Source organism: Engystomops pustulosus, unplaced genomic scaffold (genome assembly GCF_040894005.1).
Source record: "Engystomops pustulosus unplaced genomic scaffold, aEngPut4.maternal MAT_SCAFFOLD_93, whole genome shotgun sequence".
In the NCBI taxonomy this organism is placed as follows: domain Eukaryota; kingdom Metazoa; phylum Chordata; class Amphibia; order Anura; family Leptodactylidae; genus Engystomops; species Engystomops pustulosus.
The window spans coordinates 246224-268618 of NW_027284979.1; the positions used below are offsets into that span (position 1 = coordinate 246224).

Sequence of the window (22395 nt, forward strand, 5' to 3'; positions counted from 1 at the left end):
CCCCCGGAGGCCTTGCCCTCTGTATAGCTCTCCCCCGGAGGCCTGGCCCTCTGTATAGCTCTCCCCCGGAGGCCTGGCCCTCTGTATAGCTCTCCCCCCCCGTAGGGCCTGGCCCTCTGTATAGCTCCCCCCCCCCCGGAGGCCTGGCCCTCTGTATAGCTCTCCCCCCCCCGTAGGGCCTGGCCCTCTGTATAGCTCCCCCCCCCGGAGACCTGGCCCTCTGTATAGCACCCCCCCCCCCCGGAGGCCTGGCCCTCTGTATAGCTCTCCCCCGGAGGCCTGGCCCTCTGTATAGCTCTCCCCCGGAGGCCTTGCCCTCTGTATAGCTCCACCCCGGAGGCCTGGCCCTCTGTATAGCTCTCTCCCGGAGGCCTGGCCCTCTGTATAGCTCCCCCCTTCCCGGAGGCCTGGCCCTCTGTATAGCTCCTCTCCCCCGGAGGCCTGGCCCTCTGTATAGCTCCCCCCCCCCCCGGAGGCCTGGCCCTCTGTATAGCTTTCCCCCCCGTAGGGCCTGGCCCTCTGTATAGCTCCCCCCCCCGGAGGCCTGGCCCTCTGTATAGCTCTCCCCCCCCCCCGTAGGGCCTGGCCCTCTGGTATAGCTCTCCCCCGGAGGCCTGGCCCTCTGTATAGCTCTCCCCCGGAGGCCTGGCCCTCTGTATAGCTCTCCCCCGGAGGCCTGGCCCTCTGTATAGCTCTCCCCCGGAGGCCTGGCCCTCTGTATAGCTCCCCCCCGGAGGCCTGGCCCTCTGTATAGCTCCCCCCCGGAGGCCTGGCCCTCTGTATAGCTCTCCCCCGGAGGCCTGGCCCTCTGTATAGCTCCCCCCCGGAGGCCTGGCCCTCTGTATAGCTCCCCCCCGGAGGCCTGGCCCTCTGTATAGCTCCCCCCCGGAGGCCTGGCCCTCTGTATAGCTCCCCCCCGGAGGCCTGGCCCTCTGTATAGCTCCCCCCCGGAGGCCTGGCCCTCTGTATAGCTCCCCCCCGGAGGCCTGGCCCTCTGTATAGCTCCCCCCCGGAGGCCTGGCCCTCTGTATAGCTCTCCCCCGGAGGCCTGGCCCTCTGTATAGCTCCCCCCCCCCCGGAGGCCTGGCCCTCTGTATGGCTCTCCCCGGGAGGCCTGGCCCTCTGTATAGCTCTCCCCTCCAAAGGGCCTGTCCCTCTGTATAGCTCCCCCCCCCCGTAGGGCCTGGCCCTCTGTATAGCTCCCCCCGGAGGCCTGGCCCTCTGTATAGCTCTATCCCCCAGTGCTATAATGTATTATATTGTATCTCCAGGAGATCGTCAGAAGCGCTGGCTGTGAGCGTCCTCCGCCAGGTGAGTCCTCTATATAGTTATGTGGGCGATACCAGAACCCTATTGATCCGGGTCTAGCTGTGTGTATATACATGTAGTGATCCGGCTCTAGCTGTGTGTATATACATGTAGTGATCCGGGTCTAGCTGTGTGTATATACATGTAGTGATCCGGCTCTAGCTGTGTGTATATACATGTAGTGATCCGGCTCTAGCTGTGTGTATATACATGTAGTGATCCGGCTCTAGCTGTGTGTATATACATGTAGTGATCCGGCCCTAGCTGTGTGTATATACATGTAGTGATCCGGCTCTCGCTGTGTGTATATACATGTAGTGATCCGGCTCTAGCTGTGTGTATATACATGTAGTGATCCGGCTCTCGCTGTGTATATATACATGTAGTGATCCGGCTCTCGCTGTGTGTATATACATGTAGTGATCCGGCTCTAGCTGTGTGTATATACATGTAGTGATCCGGCTCTAGCTGTGTGTATATACATGTAGTGATCCGGCTCTAGCTGTGTGTATATACATGTAGTGATCCGGCTCTAGCTGTGTGTATATACATGTAGTGATCCGGCTCTAGCTGTGTGTATATACATGTAGTGATCCGACTCTCGCTGTGTGTATATACATGTAGTGATCCGGCTCTAGCTGTGTGTATATACATGTAGTGATCCGGCTCTAGCTGTGTGTATATACATGTAGTGATCCGGCTCTAGCTGTGTGTATATACATGTAGTGACCCGGCTCTAGCTGTGTGTATATACATGTAGTGACCCGGCTCTAGCTGTGTGTATATACATGTAGTGACCCGGCTCTAGCTGTGTGTATATACATGTAGTGATCCGGCTCTAGCTGTGTGTATATACATGTAGTGATCCGGCTCTAGCTGTGTGTATATACATGTAGTGATCCGGCTCTAGCTGTGTGTATATACATGTAGTGATCCGGCTCTAGCTGTGTGTATATACATGTAGTGACCCGGCTCTAGCTGTGTGTATATACATGTAGTGACCCGGCTCTAGCTGTGTGTATATACATGTAGTGACCCGGCTCTAGCTGTGTGTATATACATGTAGTGACCCGGCTCTAGCTGTGTGTATATACATGTAGTGATCCGGCTCTAGCTGTGTGTATATACATGTAGTGATCCGGCTCTAGCTGTGTGTATATACATGTAGTGACCCGGCTCTAGCTGTGTGTATATACATGTAGTGATCCGACTCTCGCTGTGTGTATATACATGTAGTGATCCGGCTCTAGCTGTGTGTATATACATGTAGTGATCCGGCTCTAGCTGTGTGTATATACATGTAGTGATCCGGCTCTAGCGGTGTGTATATACATGTAGTGATCCGGCTCTAGCTGTGTGTATATACATGTAGTGATCCGGCTCTAGCTGTGTGTATATACATGTAGTGATCCGGCTCTAGCTGTGTGTATATACATGTAGTGATCCGGCTCTAGCTGTGTGTATATACATGTAGTGATCCGGCTCTCGCTGTGTATATATACATGTAGTGATCCGGCTCTCGCTGTGTGTATATACATGTAGTGATCCGGCTCTAGCTGTGTGTATATACATGTAGTGATCCGGCTCTAGCTGTGTGTATATACATGTAGTGATCCGGCTCTAGCTGTGTGTATATACATGTAGTGATCCGGCTCTAGCTGTGTGTATATACATGTAGTGATCCGGCTCTAGCTGTGTGTATATACATGTAGTGATCCGGCTCTAGCTGTGTGTATATACATGTAGTGATCCGGCTCTAGCTGTGTGTATATACAAGTGACCTGTGACCCGGTGTATATACATGTGACCTGTGACCCGGTGTATATACATGTGACCTGTGACCCGGTGTATGACCCCGCAGGTGACCTCTCTGCTGGAGTTGGCTCGTTCGTGTTGTGAGCAGTCGCCGCTTTCTGCCGCTTTCTACTACGATGAACTTGCGGATCTGGTGCCGGGGAAGAGCCTGGAACCTCAGGTCATGGTAAGACTAGCGGCTATAGAGGAGCCGGGGCCACAGCCTGACAGGTATAGAGGAGCCGGGGCCACAGCCTGACAGGTATAGAGGAGCCGGGGCCCGCAGCCTGACAGCTATAGAGGAGCCGGGGCCACAGCCTGCCAGCTATAGAGGAGCCGGGGCCACAGCCTGCCAGCTATAGAGGAGCCGGGGCCACAGCCTGCCAGCTATAGAGGAGCCGGGGCCACAGCCTGCCAGCTATAGAGGAGCCGGGGCCACAGCCTGCCAGCTATAGAGGAGCCGGGGCCCGCAGCCTGACAGCTATAGAGGAGCCGGGGCCCGCAGCCTGCCAGCTATAGAGGAGCCGGGGCCACAGCCTGCCAGCTATAGAGGAGCCGGGGCCACAGCCTGCCAGCTATAGAGGAGCCGGGGCCCGCAGCCTGGCAGCTATAGAGGAGCCGTGGCCACAGCCTGCCAGCTATAGAGGAGCCGGGGCCCGCAGCCTGACAGCTATAGAGGAGCCGGGGCCACAGCCTGCCAGCTATAGAGGAGCCGGGGCCACAGCCTGCCAGCTATAGAGGAGCCGGGGCCACAGCCTGACAGCTATAGAGGAGCCGGGGCCCGCAGCCTGACAGCTATAGAGGAGCCGGGGCCACAGCCTGACAGCTATAGAGGAGCCGGGGCCCGCAGCCTGACAGCTATAGAGGAGCCGTGGCCACAGCCTGCCAGCTATAGAGGAGCCGTGGCCACAGCCTGCCAGCTATAGAGGAGCCGTGGCCACAGCCTGCCAGCTATAGAGGAGCCGTGGCCACAGCCTGCCAGCTATAGAGGAGCCGGGGCCCGCAGCCTGCCAGCTATAGAGGAGCCGTGGCCACAGCCTGCCAGCTATAGAGGAGCCGTGGCCACAGCCTGCCAGCTATAGAGGAGCCGGGGCCCGCAGCCTGACAGCTATAGAGGAGCCGGGGCCCGCAGCCTGACAGCTATAGAGGAGCCGGGGCCCGCAGCCTTACAGCTATAGAGGAGCCGGGGCCCGCTGCCTGACAGCTATAGAGGAGCCGGGGCCCGCAGTCTGACAGCTATAGAGGAGCCGGGGCCACAGCCTGACAGCTATAGAGGAGCCGGGGCCCGCAGTCTGACAGCTATAGAGGAGCCGGGGCCACAGCCTGACAGCTATAGAGGAGCCGGGGCCCGCAGCCTGACAGCTATAGAGGAGCCGGGGCCCGCAGCCTGACAGCTATAGAGGAGCCGGGGCCCGCAGCCTGACAGCTATAGAGGAGCCGGGGCCCGCAGCCTGCCAGCTATAGAGGAGCCGGGGCCACAGCCTGACAGCTATAGAGGAGCCGGGGCCCGCAGCCTGCCAGCTATAGAGGAGCCGGGGCCCGCAGCCTGCCAGCTATAGAGGAGCCGGGGCCCGCAGCCTGACAGCTATAGAGGAGCCGGGGCCACAGCCTGCCAGCTATAGAGGAGCCGGGGCCACAGCCTGCCAGCTATAGAGGAGCCGGGGCCACAGCCTGACAGCTATAGAGGAGCCGGGGCCACAGCCTGCCAGCTATAGAGGAGCCGGGGCCCGCAGCCTGACAGCTATAGAGGAGCCGGGGCCCGCAGCCTGACAGCTATAGAGGAGCCGGGGCCACAGCCTGACAGCTATAGAGGAGCCGGGGCCCGCAGCCTGACAGCTATAGAGGAGCCGGGGCCCGCAGCCTGCCGGCTGTTTATTTTCCTGTATGGGGTCGGTCGTTGGGGGTTTCCTTTAGCAGGGGCCACGTGGCGCCTTGAGTCTATTTCACTAGTTGCCCCCACTAGTTGCCCCCACTAGTTGCCCCCTCTGTGCTCTGCCGGTCAGTGATGTCGTCTGGTCTGCTGCAGGAACACCTGAGGGAAGACGGTGGTGGAAGACTTTCAGGACGATTACGTGGTGGATCTGGAGCAGGCAGTGGACGGGTGAGTGCAGCACGTGCCACGTGTCTGGTCCTATAACCTGCAGGCTGTAAGGCGCATGCTCTCTGCTCAGGACTCACCTCTTCCCGGTAAGAGCCATGTATAACCTGGAGGATGATGAGAGTCAGAGTCTTGTAGTCATCAACCTCCTCCCACTGCTGTCGCAGGACCTGGGCCGGAAAGGATCTGCCCCGACCACGGGAGAAGGGCGGTGAGTAACGTGTCCTGTACTGGTGGTGGGGAGTGGACGGATCGCTGGATGGTGGGCTCTGTGTGTGCACGGGGGGTGACCTCTTGCCCTGGCTCGGGACCCCTGGCCCTGGCTCGGGACCCCTGGCCCTGACTCGGGACCCCTTGCCCCCCACAGCCTGGTGTCTCCCCTCTGCCTGTGCCCCTTCTTCCGCCTGCTCCGTCTCTGTATAGAAGATGAATTTGATGGGAATCTGGATGAGATTGACGCCTTGTTGGGTGAGTCCTGTGTCCCCATCTCTGTATTCTGATTGGTTCTCTGATTGTCAGCTCTGTGGGCGAGGTCTCGGATTTGCTTCCTGGTGTCTTGCAGGTTGTCCGCTTTACCTGACAGACCTGGACGTGATGGATAAAGTGGATTCTCTGTCCAGACCCGAGCGCGACTTCCTCTGCTCCCTCCTCTTCCTGGCTATTAACTGGTTCATAGAGGTAAGTGACCCCCGGGGAAGGAGCCCTAATATGTAGCACCCCAAGTGCCACGTCCAGCCGATTGACCCCCAGCATGCGCCACGTCCAGCCGACTGACCCCCAGCATGCGCCACGTCCAGCCGACTGACCCCCAGCATGCGCCACGTCCAGCCGACTGCCCCCCAGCATGCGCCACGTCCAGCCGACTGCCCCCCAGCATGCGCCACGTCCAGCCGACTGACCCCCAGCATGCGCCACGTCCAGCCGACTGACCCCCAGCATGCGCCACGTCCAGCTGGACCTCCCGACTGACTATCTGTTCCCTGCAGGTAGTCAACGCCTTTTGTAAGCAACCGAATGCTGACATAAAGGGGAAGGTGCTGCGGCGGCTGCAGAACATCACATGGCTGCGCTCTGTCCTGGAGAAGTGTCTGTCCGGTATTACACCACCTCCCCCCGGTGCCTCTGCCCCTGTGTGCCCCCTCCTATGTGGTGTGACCCCTCCTATGTGGTGTGACCCCTCCTATGTCGCCCCCCCCTGTGTGCCCCCCTCCTATGTCGTGTGCCCCCCTCCTATGTCGTGTGCCCCCCTCCTATGTCGTGTGCCCCCCTCCTATGTCGTGTGCCCCCCTCCTATGTCGTGTGCCCCCCTCCTATGTCGTGTGCCCCCCTCCTATGTCGTGTGCCCCCCTCCTATGTCGTGTGCCCCCTCCTATGTCGTGTGCCCCCCTCCTATGTCGTGTGCCCCCCTCCTATGTCGTGTGCCCCCCTCCTATGTCGTGTGCCCCCCTCCTATGTCGTGTGCCCCCCTCCTATGTCGTGTGCCCCCCTCCTATGTCCGTGTGCCCCCCTCCTATGTCGTGTGCCCCCCTCCTATGTCGTGTGCCCCCCTCCTATGTCGTGTGCCCCCCTCCTATGTCGTGTGCCCCCTCCTATGTCGTGTGCCCCCTCCTATGTCGTGTGCCCCCTCCTATGTCGTGTGCCCCCCTCCTATGTCCCCCCTCCTATGTCGTGTGCCCCCCTCCTATGTCGTGTGCCCCCTCCTATGTCGTGTGCCCCCCTCCTATGTCCCCCCTCCTATGTCGTGTGCCCCCCTCCTATGTCGTGTGCCCCCTCCTATGTCGTGTGCCCCCTCCTATGTCGCCCCCCCCCGTGTCGCCCCCCTCCTATGTCGTGTGCCCCCTCCTATGTCGCCCCCCCGTGTGCCCCCCTATGTCGCCCCCCACCGTGTGCCCCCTCCTATGTTGCCCCCCCACCCCGTGTGCCCCCCTCCTTTCTCTCCCCCCCCCCCCTGTGTGTCCCCCTCCTATGTCGCCCCCCGTGTGCCCCCTCACGGGGGCCTATGTCTCGCCCCCCCTGTGTGCCCCCCTCCTTTCTCCCCCCCCCCCCTGTGTGCCCCCCTCCTTTCTCTCCCCCCCCCCTGTGTGCCCCCCTCCTATGTCTCCCGCCCCCCCTGTGTGCCCCCCTCCTATCTCTTCCCCCCCCCCCTGTGTGCCCCCCTCCTATGTCGACCCCCCCCCCTGTGTGCCCCCCTCCTATGTCTCCGCCCCCCCTGTGTGCCCCCCTCCTATGTCTCCGCCCCCCTGTGTGCCCCCCTCCTATGTCTCCGCCCCCCCTGTGTGCCCCCCTCCTATGTCTCCGCCCCCCTTGTGTGCCCCCCTCCTATGTCTCCGCCCCCCCTGTGTGCCCCCCTCCTATGTCTCCGCCCCCCCTGTGTGCCCCCCTCCTATGTCTCCGCCCCCCCTGTGTGCCCCCCTCCTATCTCTCCCCCCCCCCCCCCCCCGTGTGCCCCTTCTCACGTTCGCCCTCCTTCCCCTCAGCAGCTTGTCCGGGTTACGTTCCTCCATGCGCCCGTTTTGATGGTGAAGTGGTGGCAGCGCCTGCGCCAATACCTGCAGCCGGCACCAAGAGGGCGAGGAAAGGTAAAGCCACAACATGCGAGATGTGCTGCAGCCTCGTGTGTGTGTGTATTATACAGGGAATGGGGGAGGTGTGCTGCAGCCTCGTGTGTGTATTATACAGGGAATGGGGGAGATGTGCTGCAGCCTCGTGTGTGTGTGTGTATTATACAGGGAATGGGGGAGATGTGCTGCAGCCTCGTGTGTGTGTGTATTATACAGGAATGGGGGAGATGTGCTGCAGCCTCGTGTGTGTATTATACAGGGATTGGGGGAGATGTGCTGCAGCCTCGTGTGTGTATTATACAGGGATTGGGGGAGATGTGCTGCAGCCTCGTGTGTGTGTATTATACAGGGATTGGGGAGATGTGCTGCAGCCTCGTGTGTGTGTATTGTACAGGGATTGGGGGAGATGTGCTGCAGCCTCGTGTGTGTATTGTACAGGGATTGGGGGAGATGTGCTGCAGCCTCGTGTGTGTATTATACAGGGATTGGGGGAGATGTGCTGCAGCCTCGTGTGTGTGTATTATACAGGGATTGGGGGAGATGTGCTGCAGCCTCGTGTGTGTGTATTGTACAGGGATTGGGGGAGATGTGCTGCAGCCTCGTGTGTGTATTGTACAGGGATTGGGGGAGATGTGCTGCAGCCTCGTGTGTGTATTATACAGGGATTGGGGGAGATGTGCTGCAGCCTCGTGTGTGTATTATACAGGGATTGGGGAGATGTGCTGCAGCCTCGTGTGTGTATTATACAGGGATTGGGGGAGATGTGCTGCAGCCTCGTGTGTGTGTGTGTGTATTATACAGGGATTGGGGGAGATGTGCTGCAGCCTCGTGTGTGTGTGTATTATACAGGGAATGGGGGAGGTGTGCTGCAGCCTCGTGTGTGTATTATACAGGGAATGGGGGAGATGTGCTGCAGCCTCGTGTGTGTGTGTATTATACAGGGAATGGGGGAGATGTGCTGCAGCCTCGTGTGTGTGTGTATTATACAGGGAATGGGGGAGATGTGCTGCAGCCTCGTGTGTGTATTATACAGGGATTGGGGGAGATGTGCTGCAGCCTCGTGTGTGTGTGTGTATTATACAGGGATTGGGGGAGATGTGCTGCAGCCTCGTGTGTGTATTATACAGGGATTGGGGGAGATGTGCTGCAGCCTCGTGTGTGTATTATACAGGGATGGGGGAGATGTGCTGCAGCCTCGTGTGTGTATTATACAGGGATTGGGGGAGATGTGCTGCAGCCTCGTGTGTGTGTGTGTGTATTATACAGGGATTGGGGGAGATGTGCTGCAGCCTCGTGTGTGTGTGTATTATACAGGGAATGGGGGAGTGTGCTGCAGCCTCGTGTGTGTATTATACAGGGAATGGGGGAGATGTGCTGCAGCCTCGTGTGTGTGTGTGTATTATACAGGGAATGGGGGAGATGTGCTGCAGCCTCGTGTGTGTGTGTATTATACAGGGAATGGGGGAGATGTGCTGCAGCCTCGTGTGTGTATTATACAGGGATTGGGGGAGATGTGCTGCAGCCTCGTGTGTGTGTGTATTATACAGGGATTGGGGGAGATGTGCTGCAGCCTCGTGTGTGTGTATTATACAGGGATTGGGGGAGATGTGCTGCAGCCTCGTGTGTGTGTATTGTACAGGGATTGGGGGAGATGTGCTGCAGCCTCGTGTGTGTATTGTACAGGGATTGGGGGAGATGTGCTGCAGCCTCGTGTGTGTATTATACAGGGATTGGGGGAGATGTGCTGCAGCCTCGTGTGTGTATTATACAGGGATTGGGGGAGATGTGCTGCAGCCTCGTGTGTGTATTATACAGGGATTGGGGGAGATGTGCTGCAGCCTCGTGTGTGTGTGTGTATTATACAGGGATTGGGGGAGATGTGCTGCAGCCTCGTGTGTGTGTGTATTATACAGGGATTGGGGGAGATGTGCTGCAGCCTCGTGTGTGTGTGTATTATACAGGGATTGGGGGAGATGTGCTGCAGCCTCGTGTGTGTGTATTATACAGGGATGGGGGAGATGTGCTGCAGCCTCGTGTGTGTATTATACAGGGATTGGGGGAGATGTGCTGCAGCCTCGTGTGTGTTTTATACAGGGATTGGGGGAGATGTGCTGCAGCCTCGTGTGTGTGTATTATACAGGGATGGGGGAGATGTGCTGCAGCCTCGTGTGTGTTTTATACAGGGATTGGGGGAGATGTGCTGCAGCCTCGTGTGTGTGTATTATACAGGGATGGGGGAGATGTGCTGCAGCCTCGTGTGTGTATTATACAGGGATTGGGGGAGATGTGCTGCAGCCTCGTGTGTGTATTATACAGGGATTGGGGGAGATGTGCTGCAGCCTCGTGTGTGTGTATTATACAGGGATTGGGGGAGATGTGCTGCAGCCTTGTGTGTGTATTATACAGGGATTGGGGGAGATGTGCTGCAGCCTTGTGTGTGTATTATACAGGGATTGGGGGAGATGTGCTGCAGCCTCGTGTGTGTGTTATACAGGGATTGGGGGAGATGTGCTGCAGCCTCGTGTGTGTATTATACAGGGATTGGGGGAGATGTGCTGCAGCCTCGTGTGTGTGTGTATTATACAGGGAATGGGGGAGATGTGCTGCAGCCTCGTGTGTGTGTGTATTATACAGGGATTGGGGGAGATGTGCTGCAGCCTCGTGTGTGTGTGTGTATTATACAGGGATTGGGGGAGATGTGCTGCAGCCTCGTGTGTGTGTGTATTATACAGGGATTGGGGGAGATGTGCTGCAGCCTCGTGTGTGTGTATTATATAGGGATTGGGGGAGATGTGCTGCAGCCTCGTGTGTGTGTATTATACAGGGATTGGGGGAGATGTGCTGCAGCCTCGTGTGTGTGTGTATTATACAGGGAATGGGGGAGATGTGCTGCAGCCTCGTGTGTGTATGTGTGTATTATACAGGGAATGGGGGAGATGTGCTGCAGCCTCGTGTGTGTGTATTATACAGGGATTGGGGGAGATGTGCTGCAGCCTCGTGTGTGTGTATTATACAGGGATTGGGGGAGATGTGCTGCAGCCTCGTGTGTGTTTTATACAGGGATTGGGGGAGATGTGCTGCAGCCTCGTGTGTGTGTATTATACAGGGATTGGGGGAGATATGCTGCAGCCTCGTGTGTGTATTATACAGGGATTGGGGGAGATGTGCTGCAGCCTCATGTGTGTGTGTATTATACAGGGATTGGGGGAGATGTGCTGCAGCCTCGTGTGTGTGTGTATTATACAGGGATTGGGGGAGATGTGCTGCAGCCTCGTGTGTGTATTATACAGGGATTGGGGGAGATGTGCTGCAGCCTCGTGTGTGTGTATTATACAGGGATTGGGGGAGATGTGCTGCAGCCTCGTGTGTGTATTATACAGGGATTGGGGGAGATGTGCTGCAGCCTCGTGTGTGTATTATACAGGGATTGGGGGAGATGTGCTGCAGCCTCGTGTGTGTGTATTATACAGGGATTGGGGGAGATGTGCTGCAGCCTCATGTGTGTGTGTATTATACAGGGAATGGGGGAGATGTGCTGCAGCCTCGTGTGTGTGTGTATTATATAGGGATTGGGGGAGATGTGCTGCAGCCTCGTGTGTGTGTGTATTATACAGGGATTGGGGGAGATGTGCTGCAGCCTCGTGTGTGTGTATTATACAGGGATTGGGGGAGATGTGCTGCAGCCTCGTGTGTGTATTATACAGGGATTGGGGGAGATGTGCTGCAGCCTCGTGTGTGTATTATACAGGGATTGGGGGAGATGTGCTGCAGCCTCGTGTGTGTATTATACAGGGATTGGGGGAGATGTGCTGCAGCCTCGTGTGTGTATTATACAGGGATTGGAGGAGATGTGCTGCAGCCTCGTGTGTGTGTGTATTATACAGGGATTGGGGGAGATGTGCTGCAGCCTCGGTGTGTGTGTGTGTGTATTATACAGGGATTGGGGGAGATGTGCTGCAGCCTCGTGTGTGTGTGTTTGTGTATTATACAGGGATTGGGGGAGATGTGCTGCAGCCTCGTGTGTGTGTGTATTATACAGGGATTGGGGGAGATGTGCTGCAGCCTCGTGTGTGTGTGTATTATACAGGGATTGGGGGAGATGTGCTGCAGCCTCGTGTGTGTGTGTATTATACAGGGATTGGGGGAGATGTGCTGCAGCCTCATGTGTGTGTATTATACAGGGATTGGGGGAGATGTGCTGCAGCCTCATGTGTGTGTATTATACAGGGATTGGGGGAGATGTGCTGCAGCCTCGTGTGTGTGTGTGTGTATTATACAGGGATTGGGGGAGATGTGCTGCAGCCTCGTGTGTGTGTATTATACAGGGATTGGGGGAGATGTGCTGCAGCCTCGTGTGTGTGTGTGTATTATACAGGGATTGGGGGAGATGTGCTGCAGCCTCGTGTGTGTATTATACAGGGATTGGAGGAGATGTGCTGCAGCCTCGTGTGTGTGTGTATTATACAGGGATTGGGGGAGATGTGCTGCAGCCTCGTGTGTGTGTATTATACAGGGATTGGGGGAGATGTGCTGCAGCCTCGTGTGTGTGTGTATTATACAGGGATTGGGGGAGATGTGCTGCAGCCTCGTGTGTGTGTGTGTGTGTATTATACAGGGATTGGGGGAGATGTGCTGCAGCCTCGTGTGTGTGTGTTTGTGTATTATACAGGGATTGGGGGAGATGTGCTGCAGCCTCGTGTGTGTGTGTGTATTATACAGGGATTGGGGGAGATGTGCTGCAGCCTCGTGTGTGTGTGTATTATACAGGGATTGGGGGAGATGTGCTGCAGCCTCGTGTGTGTGTATTATACAGGGATTGGGGGAGATGTGCTGCAGCCTCGTGTGTGTGTGTATTATACAGGGATTGGGGGAGATGTGCTGCAGCCTCGTGTGTGTGTATTATACAGGGATTGGGGGAGATGTGCTGCAGCCTCGTGTGTGTGTGTGTGTATTATACAGGGATTGGGGGAGATGTGCTGCAGCCTCGTGTGTGTGTGTGTATTATACAGGGATTGGGGGAGATGTGCTGCAGCCTCGTGTGTGTATTATACAGTGATTGGGGGAGATGTGCTGCAGCCTCGTGTGTGTGTGTATTATACAGGGATTGGGGGAGATGTGCTGCAGCCTTGTGTGTGTGTGTGTATTATACAGGGATTGGGGGAGATGTGCTGCAGCCTCGTGTGTGTGTGTATTATACAGGGATTGGGGGAGATGTGCTGCAGCCTCGTGTGTGTGTGTGTATTATACAGGGATTGGGGGAGATGTGCTGCAGCCTCGTGTGTGTATTATACAGGGATTGGGGGAGATGTGCTGCAGCCTCGTGTGTGTATTATACAGTGATTGGGGGAGATGTGCTGCAGCCTCGTGTGTGTGTGTGTATTATACAGGGATTGGGGGAGATGTGCTGCAGCCTCGTGTGTGTGTGTGTGTATTATACAGGGATTGGGGGAGATGTGCTGCAGCCTCGTGTGTGTGTGTGTATTATACAGGGATTGGGGGAGATGTGCTGCAGCCTCGTGTGTGTGTGTGTATTATACAGGGATTGGGGGAGATGTGCTGCAGCCTCGTGTGTGTGTTATAGGAAAAAAGCGTCCGCTGGGAGCTGGAAAGGACTCATCGGCTGAGACCTCGCAGATTGAGGAGCAACTGGAGTCTGTGCCACAAGAGACCCAGAAGAGCCAGGCAGAGAAGGTAGGGCCCCGGGGTGGGGTGGAGGAGGCAGGGGCCCCCGGGGTGGGGTGGGGTGGAGGAGGCAGGGGCCCCCGGGGTGGGGTGGGGTGGAGGAGGCAGGGGCCCCCGGGGTGGGGTGGGGTTGGGTGGAGGAGGCAGGGGCTCCCGGGGTGGGGTGGGGTTGGGTGGAGGAGGCAGGGGCCCCCGGGGTGGGGTGGAGGAGGCAGGGGCCCCCGGGGTGGGGTGGAGGAGGCAGGGGCCCCCGGGGTGGGGTGGAGCAGGCAGGGGCCCGTGGGGTGGGGTGGAGCTGGCAGGGGCCCCCGGGGTGGGGTGGGGTGGAGCAGGCAGGGGCCCCCGGGGTGGGGTGGGGTGGAGGAGGCAGGGGCCCCCGGGGTGGGGTGGAGGAGGCAGGGGCCCCCGGGGTGGGGTGGGGTTGGGTGGAGGAGGCAGGGGCTCCCGGGGTGGGGTGGGGTTGGGTGGAGGAGGCAGGGGCCCCCGGGGTGGGGTGGAGGAGGCAGGGGCTCCCGGGGTGGGGTGGGGTTGGGTGGAGGAGGCAGGGGCCCCCGGGGTGGGGTGGGGTTGGGTGGAGGAGGCAGGGGCCCCCGGGGTGGGGTGGAGGAGGCAGGGGCCCCCGGGGTGGGGTGGAGCAGGCAGGGGCCCCCGGGGTGGGGTGGGGTGGAGCAGGCAGGGGCCCCCGGGGTGGGGTGGAGCAGGCAGGGGCCCCCCGGGTGGGGTGGAGCAGGCAGGGGCCCCCCGGGTGGGGTGGGGTGGAGGAGGCAGGGGCCCCCCGGGTGGGGTGGGGTGGAGGAGGCAGGGGCCCCCCGGGTGGGGTGGGGTGGGGTGGAGGAGGCAGGGGCCCCCCGGGTGGGGTGGGGTGGGGTGGGGTGGAGGAGGCAGGGGCCCCCCGGGTGGGGTGGGGTGGGGTGGAGGAGGCAGGGGCCCCCCGGGTGGGGTGGGGTGGGGTGGAGGAGGCAGGGGCCCCCCGGGTGGGGTGGGGTGGAGCAGGCAGGGGCCCCCGGGGTGGGGTGGAGAAGGCAGGGGCCCCCATAGGCTTGGGTACGGATGGTACATCCCGCCATTGGTCTGTGTGTAACATGAGGCTCTTGTTGCTGTAGGACGAGTGTGTCCGGCCTCCCATCAGCCTCGGCGGCTTCCGCTGCTTCTTTCGGGAGCTCGATGTCGATGTGTTTACGGTTCTGCGCAGCGGCCTGGTCACCCGCTCAGTGCTGGACTCTAATATGTGCACCAAGGTAAGTCCTAGTACAGTGCTGTCCCCCCTCTCTTGTCCCCCGGGGGGCGGGCCCCTCTTGTCCCCCCTCTCGTCCCCCGGGGGGCGGGCCCCCTATTGCCTCCACAGACCTGGTCACACCCCAGTGCTGTCCCCCCTCTCTTGTCCCCCGGGGGGCGGGCCCCTCTTGTCCCCCGGGGGGCGGGCCCCTCTTGTCCCCCCTCTCGTCCCCCCTCTCGTCCCCCGGGGGGCGGGCCCCCTATTGCCTCCACACACCTGGTCAGCACTGGTTCCTTCTCTGCTTGGCATCCTGCAGGCTACTGAGGTGGTGCAGCTGGGCCCGGCAGAACTCGCCTTTCTCCTGGACGACTTATCCCGTAAAACCGCGCACATTCTCAGCGCCACCAGGACGTCGCTCTTACTGAAGGTACGGTCCATGCTCGGCCGCTCGTCCTGATGCTCAGTGACGTCCTCGGTCTCATCATCCCTCATGTTGTGTAGGTGAAGAACACCAAGAGAGACGAGTTCTCACGGCTGCACCAGAAGACGCCGCAGCAGGTGGCACAAGTGGTGGTGGCTCTTCTGGACCCGCTGTGCAACCACGTGGAGAACATGCACAACTACTTCCAGGTGACACCTCTCTGCCCTGCGCTGTGATGGTTGGGGGTGTCCTCTAGGAAGTTATAGAGGGGCCTGTGATAGTCTGTGGTTTGAATATATTTGGGGTTCGAGATTTTTTAAAAGATTTATTATCCGGATAACGGCGACACATGGAGTGTGAGGTTGTGGCTGGGACAGGAGAGAAGTTGACCCCGCTATCAGGGGGAGAGAACATGTCAGGTACTTGTGTAGCTGATGTCTGTGTCTCTCACATGTGTATAGGAGGAGAGAATATGTCAGGTACTTGTGTAGCTGATGTCTGTGTCTCACACGTGTATAGGAGGAGAGAATATGTCAGGTACTTGTGTAGCTGATGTCTGTGTCTATTACATGTGGATAGGAGGTGAGGACATGTCAGGTACTTGTGTAGCTGATGTCTATGTCTCACATGTGTATAGGAGGAGAGAACATGCCAGGTACTTGTGTAGCTGATGTCTATGTCTCTCACATGTGTATAGGAGGAGAGAACATGTCAGGTACTTGTGTAGCTGATGTCTGTGTCTATCACTTGTGTATAGGAGGAGAGAACATGTCAGGCACTTGTGTAGCTGATGTCTGTGTCTCCTACATGTGTATAGGAGGAGAGAACATGTCAGGTACTTGTGTAGCTGATGTCTGTGTCTCACATGTGTATAGGAGGAGAGAACATGTTAGGTACTTGTGTAGCTGATGTCTGTGTCTCTCACATGTGTATAGGAGGAGAGAACATGTCAGGTACTTGTGTAGATGATGTCTGTGTCTATCACATGTGTATAGGAGGAGAGAACATGTCAGGTACTTGTGTAGCTGATGTCTGTGTCTCTCACATGTGTATAGGAGGAGAGAACATGTGAGGTACTTGTGTAGCTGATGTCTGTGTCTCACATGTGTATAGGAGGAGAGAACATGTCAGGTACTTGTGTAGCTGATGTCTGTGTCACACACGTGTATAGGAGGAGAGAACATGTCAGGTACTTGTGTAGCTGATGTCTGTGTCTCACATGTGTATAGGAGGAGAGAACATGTCAGGTACTTGTGTAGCTGATGTCTGTGTCTCGCATGTGTATAGGAGGAGAGAACATGTCAGGTACTTGTGTAGCTGATGTCTGTCTCTCACATGTGTATAGGAGGAGAGAACATGTCAGGCACTTGTGTAGCTGATGTCTGTGTCTCCTACATGTGTATAGGAGGAGAGAACATGTCAGGTACTTGTGTAGCTGATGTCTGTATATATCACATGTGTATAGGAGGAGAGAACATGTCAGGTACTTGTGTAACTGATGTCTGTGTCTCACATGTGTATAGGAGGAGAGAACATGTCAGATACTTGTGTAGCTGATGTCTGTGTCTCACATGTGTATAGGAGGAGAAAACATGTCAGGTACTTGTGTAGCTGATGTCTGTGTCTATTACATGTGTATAGGAGGAGAGAACATGTCAGGTACTTGTGTAACTGATGTCTGTGTCTCTCACATGTTTATAGGAGGAGAGAACATGTCAGGTACTTGTGTATCTGATGTCTGTGTCTCTCACATGTGTATAGGAGGAGAGAACATGTCAGGTACTTGTGTAGCTGATGTCTGTGTCTCTCACATGTGTATAGGAGGAGAGAACATGTCAGGTACTTGTGTAGCTGATGTCTGTGTCTCACATGTGTATAGGAGGAGAGAACATGTCAGGTACTTGTGTAGCTGATGTCTGTGTCTCTCACTTGTGTATAGGAGGAGAGAACATGTCAGATACTTGTGTAGCTGATGTCTGTGTCTCACATGTGTATAGGAGGAGAAAACATGTCAGGTACTTGTGTAGCTGATGTCTGTGTCTATTACATGTGTATAGGAGGAGAGAACATGTCAGGTACTTGTGTAACTGATGTCTGTGTCTCTCACATGTTTATAGGAGGAGAGAACATGTCAGGTACTTGTGTATCTGATGTCTGTGTCTCTCACATGTGTATAGGAGGAGAGAACATGTCAGGTACTTGTGTAGCTGATGTCTGTGTCTCTCACATGTGTATAGGAGGAGAGAACATGTCAGGTACTTGTGTAGCTGATGTCTGTGTCTCACATGTGTATAGGAGGAGAGAACATGTCAGGTACTTGTGTAGCTGATGTCTGTGTCTCTCACATGTGTAAAGGAGGAGAGAACATGTCAGATACTTGTGTAGCTGATGTCTGTGTCTCACATGTGTATAGGAGGAGAAAACATGTCAGGTACTTGTGTAGCTGATGTCTGTGTCTATTACATGTGTATAGGAGGAGAGAACATGTCAGGTACTTGTGTAACTGATGTCTGTGTCTCTCACATGTTTATAGGAGGAGAGAACATGTCAGGTACTTGTGTATCTGATGTCTGTGTCTCTCACATGTGTATAGGAGGAGAGAACATGTCAGGTACTTGTGTAGCTGATGTCTGTGTCTCTCACATGTGTATAGGAGGAGAGAACATGTCAGGTACTTGTGTAGCTGATGTCTGTGTCTCACATGTGTATAGGAGGAGAGAACATGTCAGGTACTTGTGTAGCTGATGTCTGTGTCTCTCACTTGTGTATAGGAGGAGAGAACATGTCAGATACTTGTGTAGCTGATGTCTGTGTCTCACATGTGTATAGGAGGAGAAAACATGTCAGGTACTTGTGTAGCTGATGTCTGTGTCTATTACATGTGTATAGGAGGAGAGAACATGTCAGGTACTTGTGTAACTGATGTCTGTGTCTCTCACATGTTTATAGGAGGAGAGAACATGTCAGGTACTTGTGTATCTGATGTCTGTGTCTCTCACATGTGTATAGGAGGAGAGAACATGTCAGGTACTTGTGTAGCTGATGTCTGTGTCTCTCACATGTGTATAGGAGGAGAGAACATGTCAGGTACTTGTGTAGCTGATGTCTGTGTCTCACATGTGTATAGGAGGAGAGAACATGTCAGGTACTTGTGTAGCTGATGTCTGTGTCTCTCACATGTGTAAAGGAGGAGAGAACATGTCAGGTACTTGTGTAGCTGATGTCTGTGTCTCTCACTTGTGTATAGGAGGAGAGAACATGTCAGGTACTTGTGTAGCTGATGTCTGTGTCACACATGTGTATAGGAGGAGAGAACATGTCAGGTACTTGTGTAGCTGATGTCTATGTCTCACATGTGTATAGGAGGAGAGAACATGTTAGGTACTTGTGTAGCTGATGTCTATGTCTCACATGTGTATAGGAGGAGAGAACATGTCAGGTACTTGTGTAGCTGATGTCTATGTCTCACACGTGTATAGGAGGAGAGAACATGTCAGGTACTTGTGTAGCTGATGTCTGTGTCTCTCACATGTGTATAGGAGGAGAGAACATGTCAGATACTTGTGTAGCTGATGTCTGTGTCTCTCACATGTGTATAGGAGGAGAGAACATGTCAGGTACTTGTGTAGCTTATATCTGTGTCACACATGTGTATAGGAGGAGAGAACATGTCAGGTACTTGTGTAACTGATGTCTGTGTCTCACATGTGTATAGGAGGAGAGAACATGTCAGGTACCTGTGTAGCTGATGTCTGTGTCTCTCACATGTGTATAGGAGGAGAGAACATGTCAGATACTTGTGTAGCTGATGTCTGTGTCTCTCACTTGTGTATAGGAGGAGAGAACATGTCAGATACTTGTGTAGCTGATGTCTGTGTCTCACATGTGTATAGGAGGAGAGAACATGTCAGGTACTTGTGTAGCTGATGTCTATGTCTCACATGTGTATAGGAGGAGAGAACATGTCAGGTACTTGTGTAGCTGATGTCTGTGTCTCTCAAATGTGTATAGGAGGAGAGAACATGTCAGGTACTTGTGTAGCTGATGTCTGTCTCACATGTGTATAGGAGGAGAGAACATGTCAGGTACTTGTGTAGCTGATGTCTGTGTCTCTCACATGTGTATAGGAGGAGAGAACATGTCAGGTACTTGTGTAGCTGATGTCTGTGTCTCTCACATGTGTATAGGAGGAGAGAACATGTCAGGTACTTGTGTAACTGATGTCTGTGTCTCACATGTGTATAGGAGGAGAGAACATGTCAGGTACTTCTGTAGCTGATGTCTGTGTCTCTCACATGTGTATAGGAGGAGAGAACATGTCAGGTACTTGTGTAGCTGATGTCTATGTCTCACATGTGTATAGGAGGAGAGCACATGTCAGGTACTTGTGTAGCTGATGTCTGTGTCTCACATGTGTATAGGAGGAGAGAACATGTCAGGTACTTGTGTAGCTGATGTCTGTGTCTCTCACATGTGTATAGGAGGAGAGAACATGTCAGGTACTTCTGTAGCTGATGTCTGTGTCTCTCACATGTGTATAGGAGGAGAGAACATGTCAGGTACTTGTGTAGCTGATGTCTATGTCTCACATGTGTATAGGAGGAGAGCACATGTCAGGTACTTGTGTAGCTGATGTCTGTGTCACTCACATGTGTATAGGAGGAGAGAACATGTCAGGTACTTGTGTAGCTGATGTCTGTGTCTGTCACATGTGTATTGGAGGAGAGAACATGTCAGGTACTTGTGTAGTTGATGTCTGTGTCTCACATGTGTATAGGAGGAGAGAACATGTCAGGTACTTGTGTAGCTGATGTCTGTGTATCACATGTGTATAGGAGGAGAGAACATGTCAGGTACTTGTGTAGCTGATGTCTGTGTCTCTCACATGTGTATGAGGAGAGAACATGTCAGGTACTTGTGTAGCTGATGTCTGTGTCTCTCACATGTGTATAGGAGGAGAGAACATGTCAGATACTTGTGTAGCTTATATCTGTGTCACACATGTGTATAGGAGGAGAGAACATGTTAGGTACTTGTGTAGCTGATGTCTATGTCTCACACGTGTATAGGAGGAGAGAACATGTTAGGTACTTGTGTAGCTGATGTCTATGTCTCACACGTGTATAGGAGGAGAGAACATGTTAGGTACTTGTGTAGCTTATATCTGTGTCACACATGTGTATAGGAGGAGAGAACATGTCAGGTACTTGTGTAGCTGATGTCTGTGTCTCTCACATGTGTATAGGAGGAGAGAACATGTCAGGTACTTGTGTAGCTGATGTCTGTGTCTCTCACTTGTGTATAGGAGGAGAGAACATGTCAGGTACTTGTGTAGCTTATATCTGTGTCACACATGTGTATAGGAGGAGAGAACATGTCAGGTACTTGTGTAGCTGATGTCTGTGTCTCACATGTGTATAGGAGGAGAGAACATGTCAGGTACTTGTGTTACTGATGTCTGTGTCTCTCACATGTATATAGGAGGAGAGAACATGTCAGGTACTTGTGTAACTGATGTCTGTGTCTCACATGTGTATAGGAGGAGAGAACATGTCAGATACTTGTGTAGCTGATGTCTGTGTCTCACATGTGTATAGGAGGAGAGAACATGTCAGGTACTTGTGTAGCTGATGTCTATGTCTCACATGTGTATAGGAGGAGAGCACATGTCAGGTACTTGTGTATCTGATGTCTGTGTCTCTCACATGTGTATAGGAGGAGAGAACATGTCAGGTACTTGTGTAGCTGATGTCTGTGTCTCTCACATGTGTATAGGAGGAGAGAACATGTCAGGTACTTCTGTAGCTGATGTCTGTGTCTCTCACATGTGTATAGGAGGAGAGAACATGTCAGGTACTTGTGTAGCTGATGTCTATGTCTCACATGTGTATAGGAGGAGAGCACATGTCAGGTACTTGTGTAGCTGATGTCTGTGTCTCTCACATGTGTATAGGAGGAGAGAACATGTCAGGTACTTGTGTAGCTGATGTCTGTGTCTCTCACATGTGTATAGGAGGAGAGAACATGTCAGGTACTTCTGTAGCTGATGTCTGTGTCTCTCACATGTGTATAGGAGGAGAGAACATGTCAGGTACTTGTGTAGCTGATGTCTATGTCTCACATGTGTATAGGAGGAGAGCACATGTCAGGTACTTGTGTAGCTGATGTCTGTGTCTCTCACATGTGTATAGGAGGAGAGAACATGTCAGGTACTTGTGTAGCTGATGTCTGTCTCACATGTGTATAGGAGGAGAGAACATGTCAGGTACTTGTGTAGCTGATGTCTGTGTATCACATGTGTATAGGAGGAGAGAACATGTCAGGTACTTGTGTAGCTGATGTCTGTGTCTCTCACATGTGTATAGGAGGAGAGAACATGTCAGGTACTTGTGTAGCTGATGTCTGTGTCTCACATGTGTATAGGAGGAGAGAACATGTCAGGTACTTGTGTAGCTGATGTCTGTGTCTCTCACATGTGTATGAGGAGAGAACATGTCAGGTACTTGTGTAGCTGATGTCTGTGTCTCTCACATGTGTATAGGAGGAGAGAACATGTCAGGTACTTGTGTAGCTGATGTCTGTGTCTCGCATGTGTATAGGAGGAGAGAACATGTCAGGTACTTGTGTAGCTGATGTCTGTGTCTCTCACACGTGTATAGGAGGAGAGAACATGTCAGGTACTTGTGTAGCTGATGTCTGTGTCTCATGTGTATAGGAGGAGAGAACATGTCAGGTACTTGTGTAGCTGATGTCTGTATAGGAGGAGAGAACATGTCAGGTACTTGTGTAGCTGATGTCTGTGTATCACATGTGTATAGGAGGAGAGAACATGTCAGGTACTTGTGTAGCTGATGTCTGTGTCTCTCACATGTGTATAGGAGGAGAGAACATGTCAGGTACTTGTGTAGCTGATGTCTGTATAGGAGGAGAGAACATGTCAGGTACTTGTGTAGCTGATGTCTGTATAGGAGGAGAGAACATGTCAGGTACTTGTGTAGCTGATGTCTGTGTCTCACATGTGTATAGGAGGAGAGAACATGTCAGGTACTTGTGTAGCTGATGTCTGTGTCTCACATGTGTATAGGAGGAGAGAACATGTCAGGTACTTGTGTAGCTGATGTCTGTATATATCACATGTGTATAGGAGGAGAGAACATGTCAGGTACTTGTGTAGCTGATGACTGTTTCTCTCACATGTGTATAGGAGGAGAGAACATGTCAGGTAGTTGTGTAGCTGATGTCTGTGTCTCTCACATGTGTATAGGAGGAGAGAATATGTCAGGTACTTGTGTAGCTGATGACTGTTTCTCTCACA

The 22395-nt window shown here is 54.4% G+C and overlaps 1 protein-coding gene across 1 annotated transcript in view; it reads left to right on the forward strand.

Annotated features, from left to right (window-relative positions):
* The window catches only part of FANCD2 (FA complementation group D2), a 149163-nt gene that overhangs the window by 45144 nt on the left and 81624 nt on the right, over positions 1–22395 (forward strand). Inside the window, 12 exon segments of the mRNA XM_072131570.1 lie at positions 1272–1311; positions 3170–3297; positions 5138–5203; positions 5274–5411; positions 5568–5668; positions 5763–5878; positions 6187–6295; positions 7681–7779; positions 13343–13452; positions 14547–14681; positions 14976–15086; positions 15161–15289. Of these exon segments, the coding sequence (XP_071987671.1) occupies positions 1272–1311; positions 3170–3297; positions 5138–5203; positions 5274–5411; positions 5568–5668; positions 5763–5878; positions 6187–6295; positions 7681–7779; positions 13343–13452; positions 14547–14681; positions 14976–15086; positions 15161–15289 (1282 nt within the window).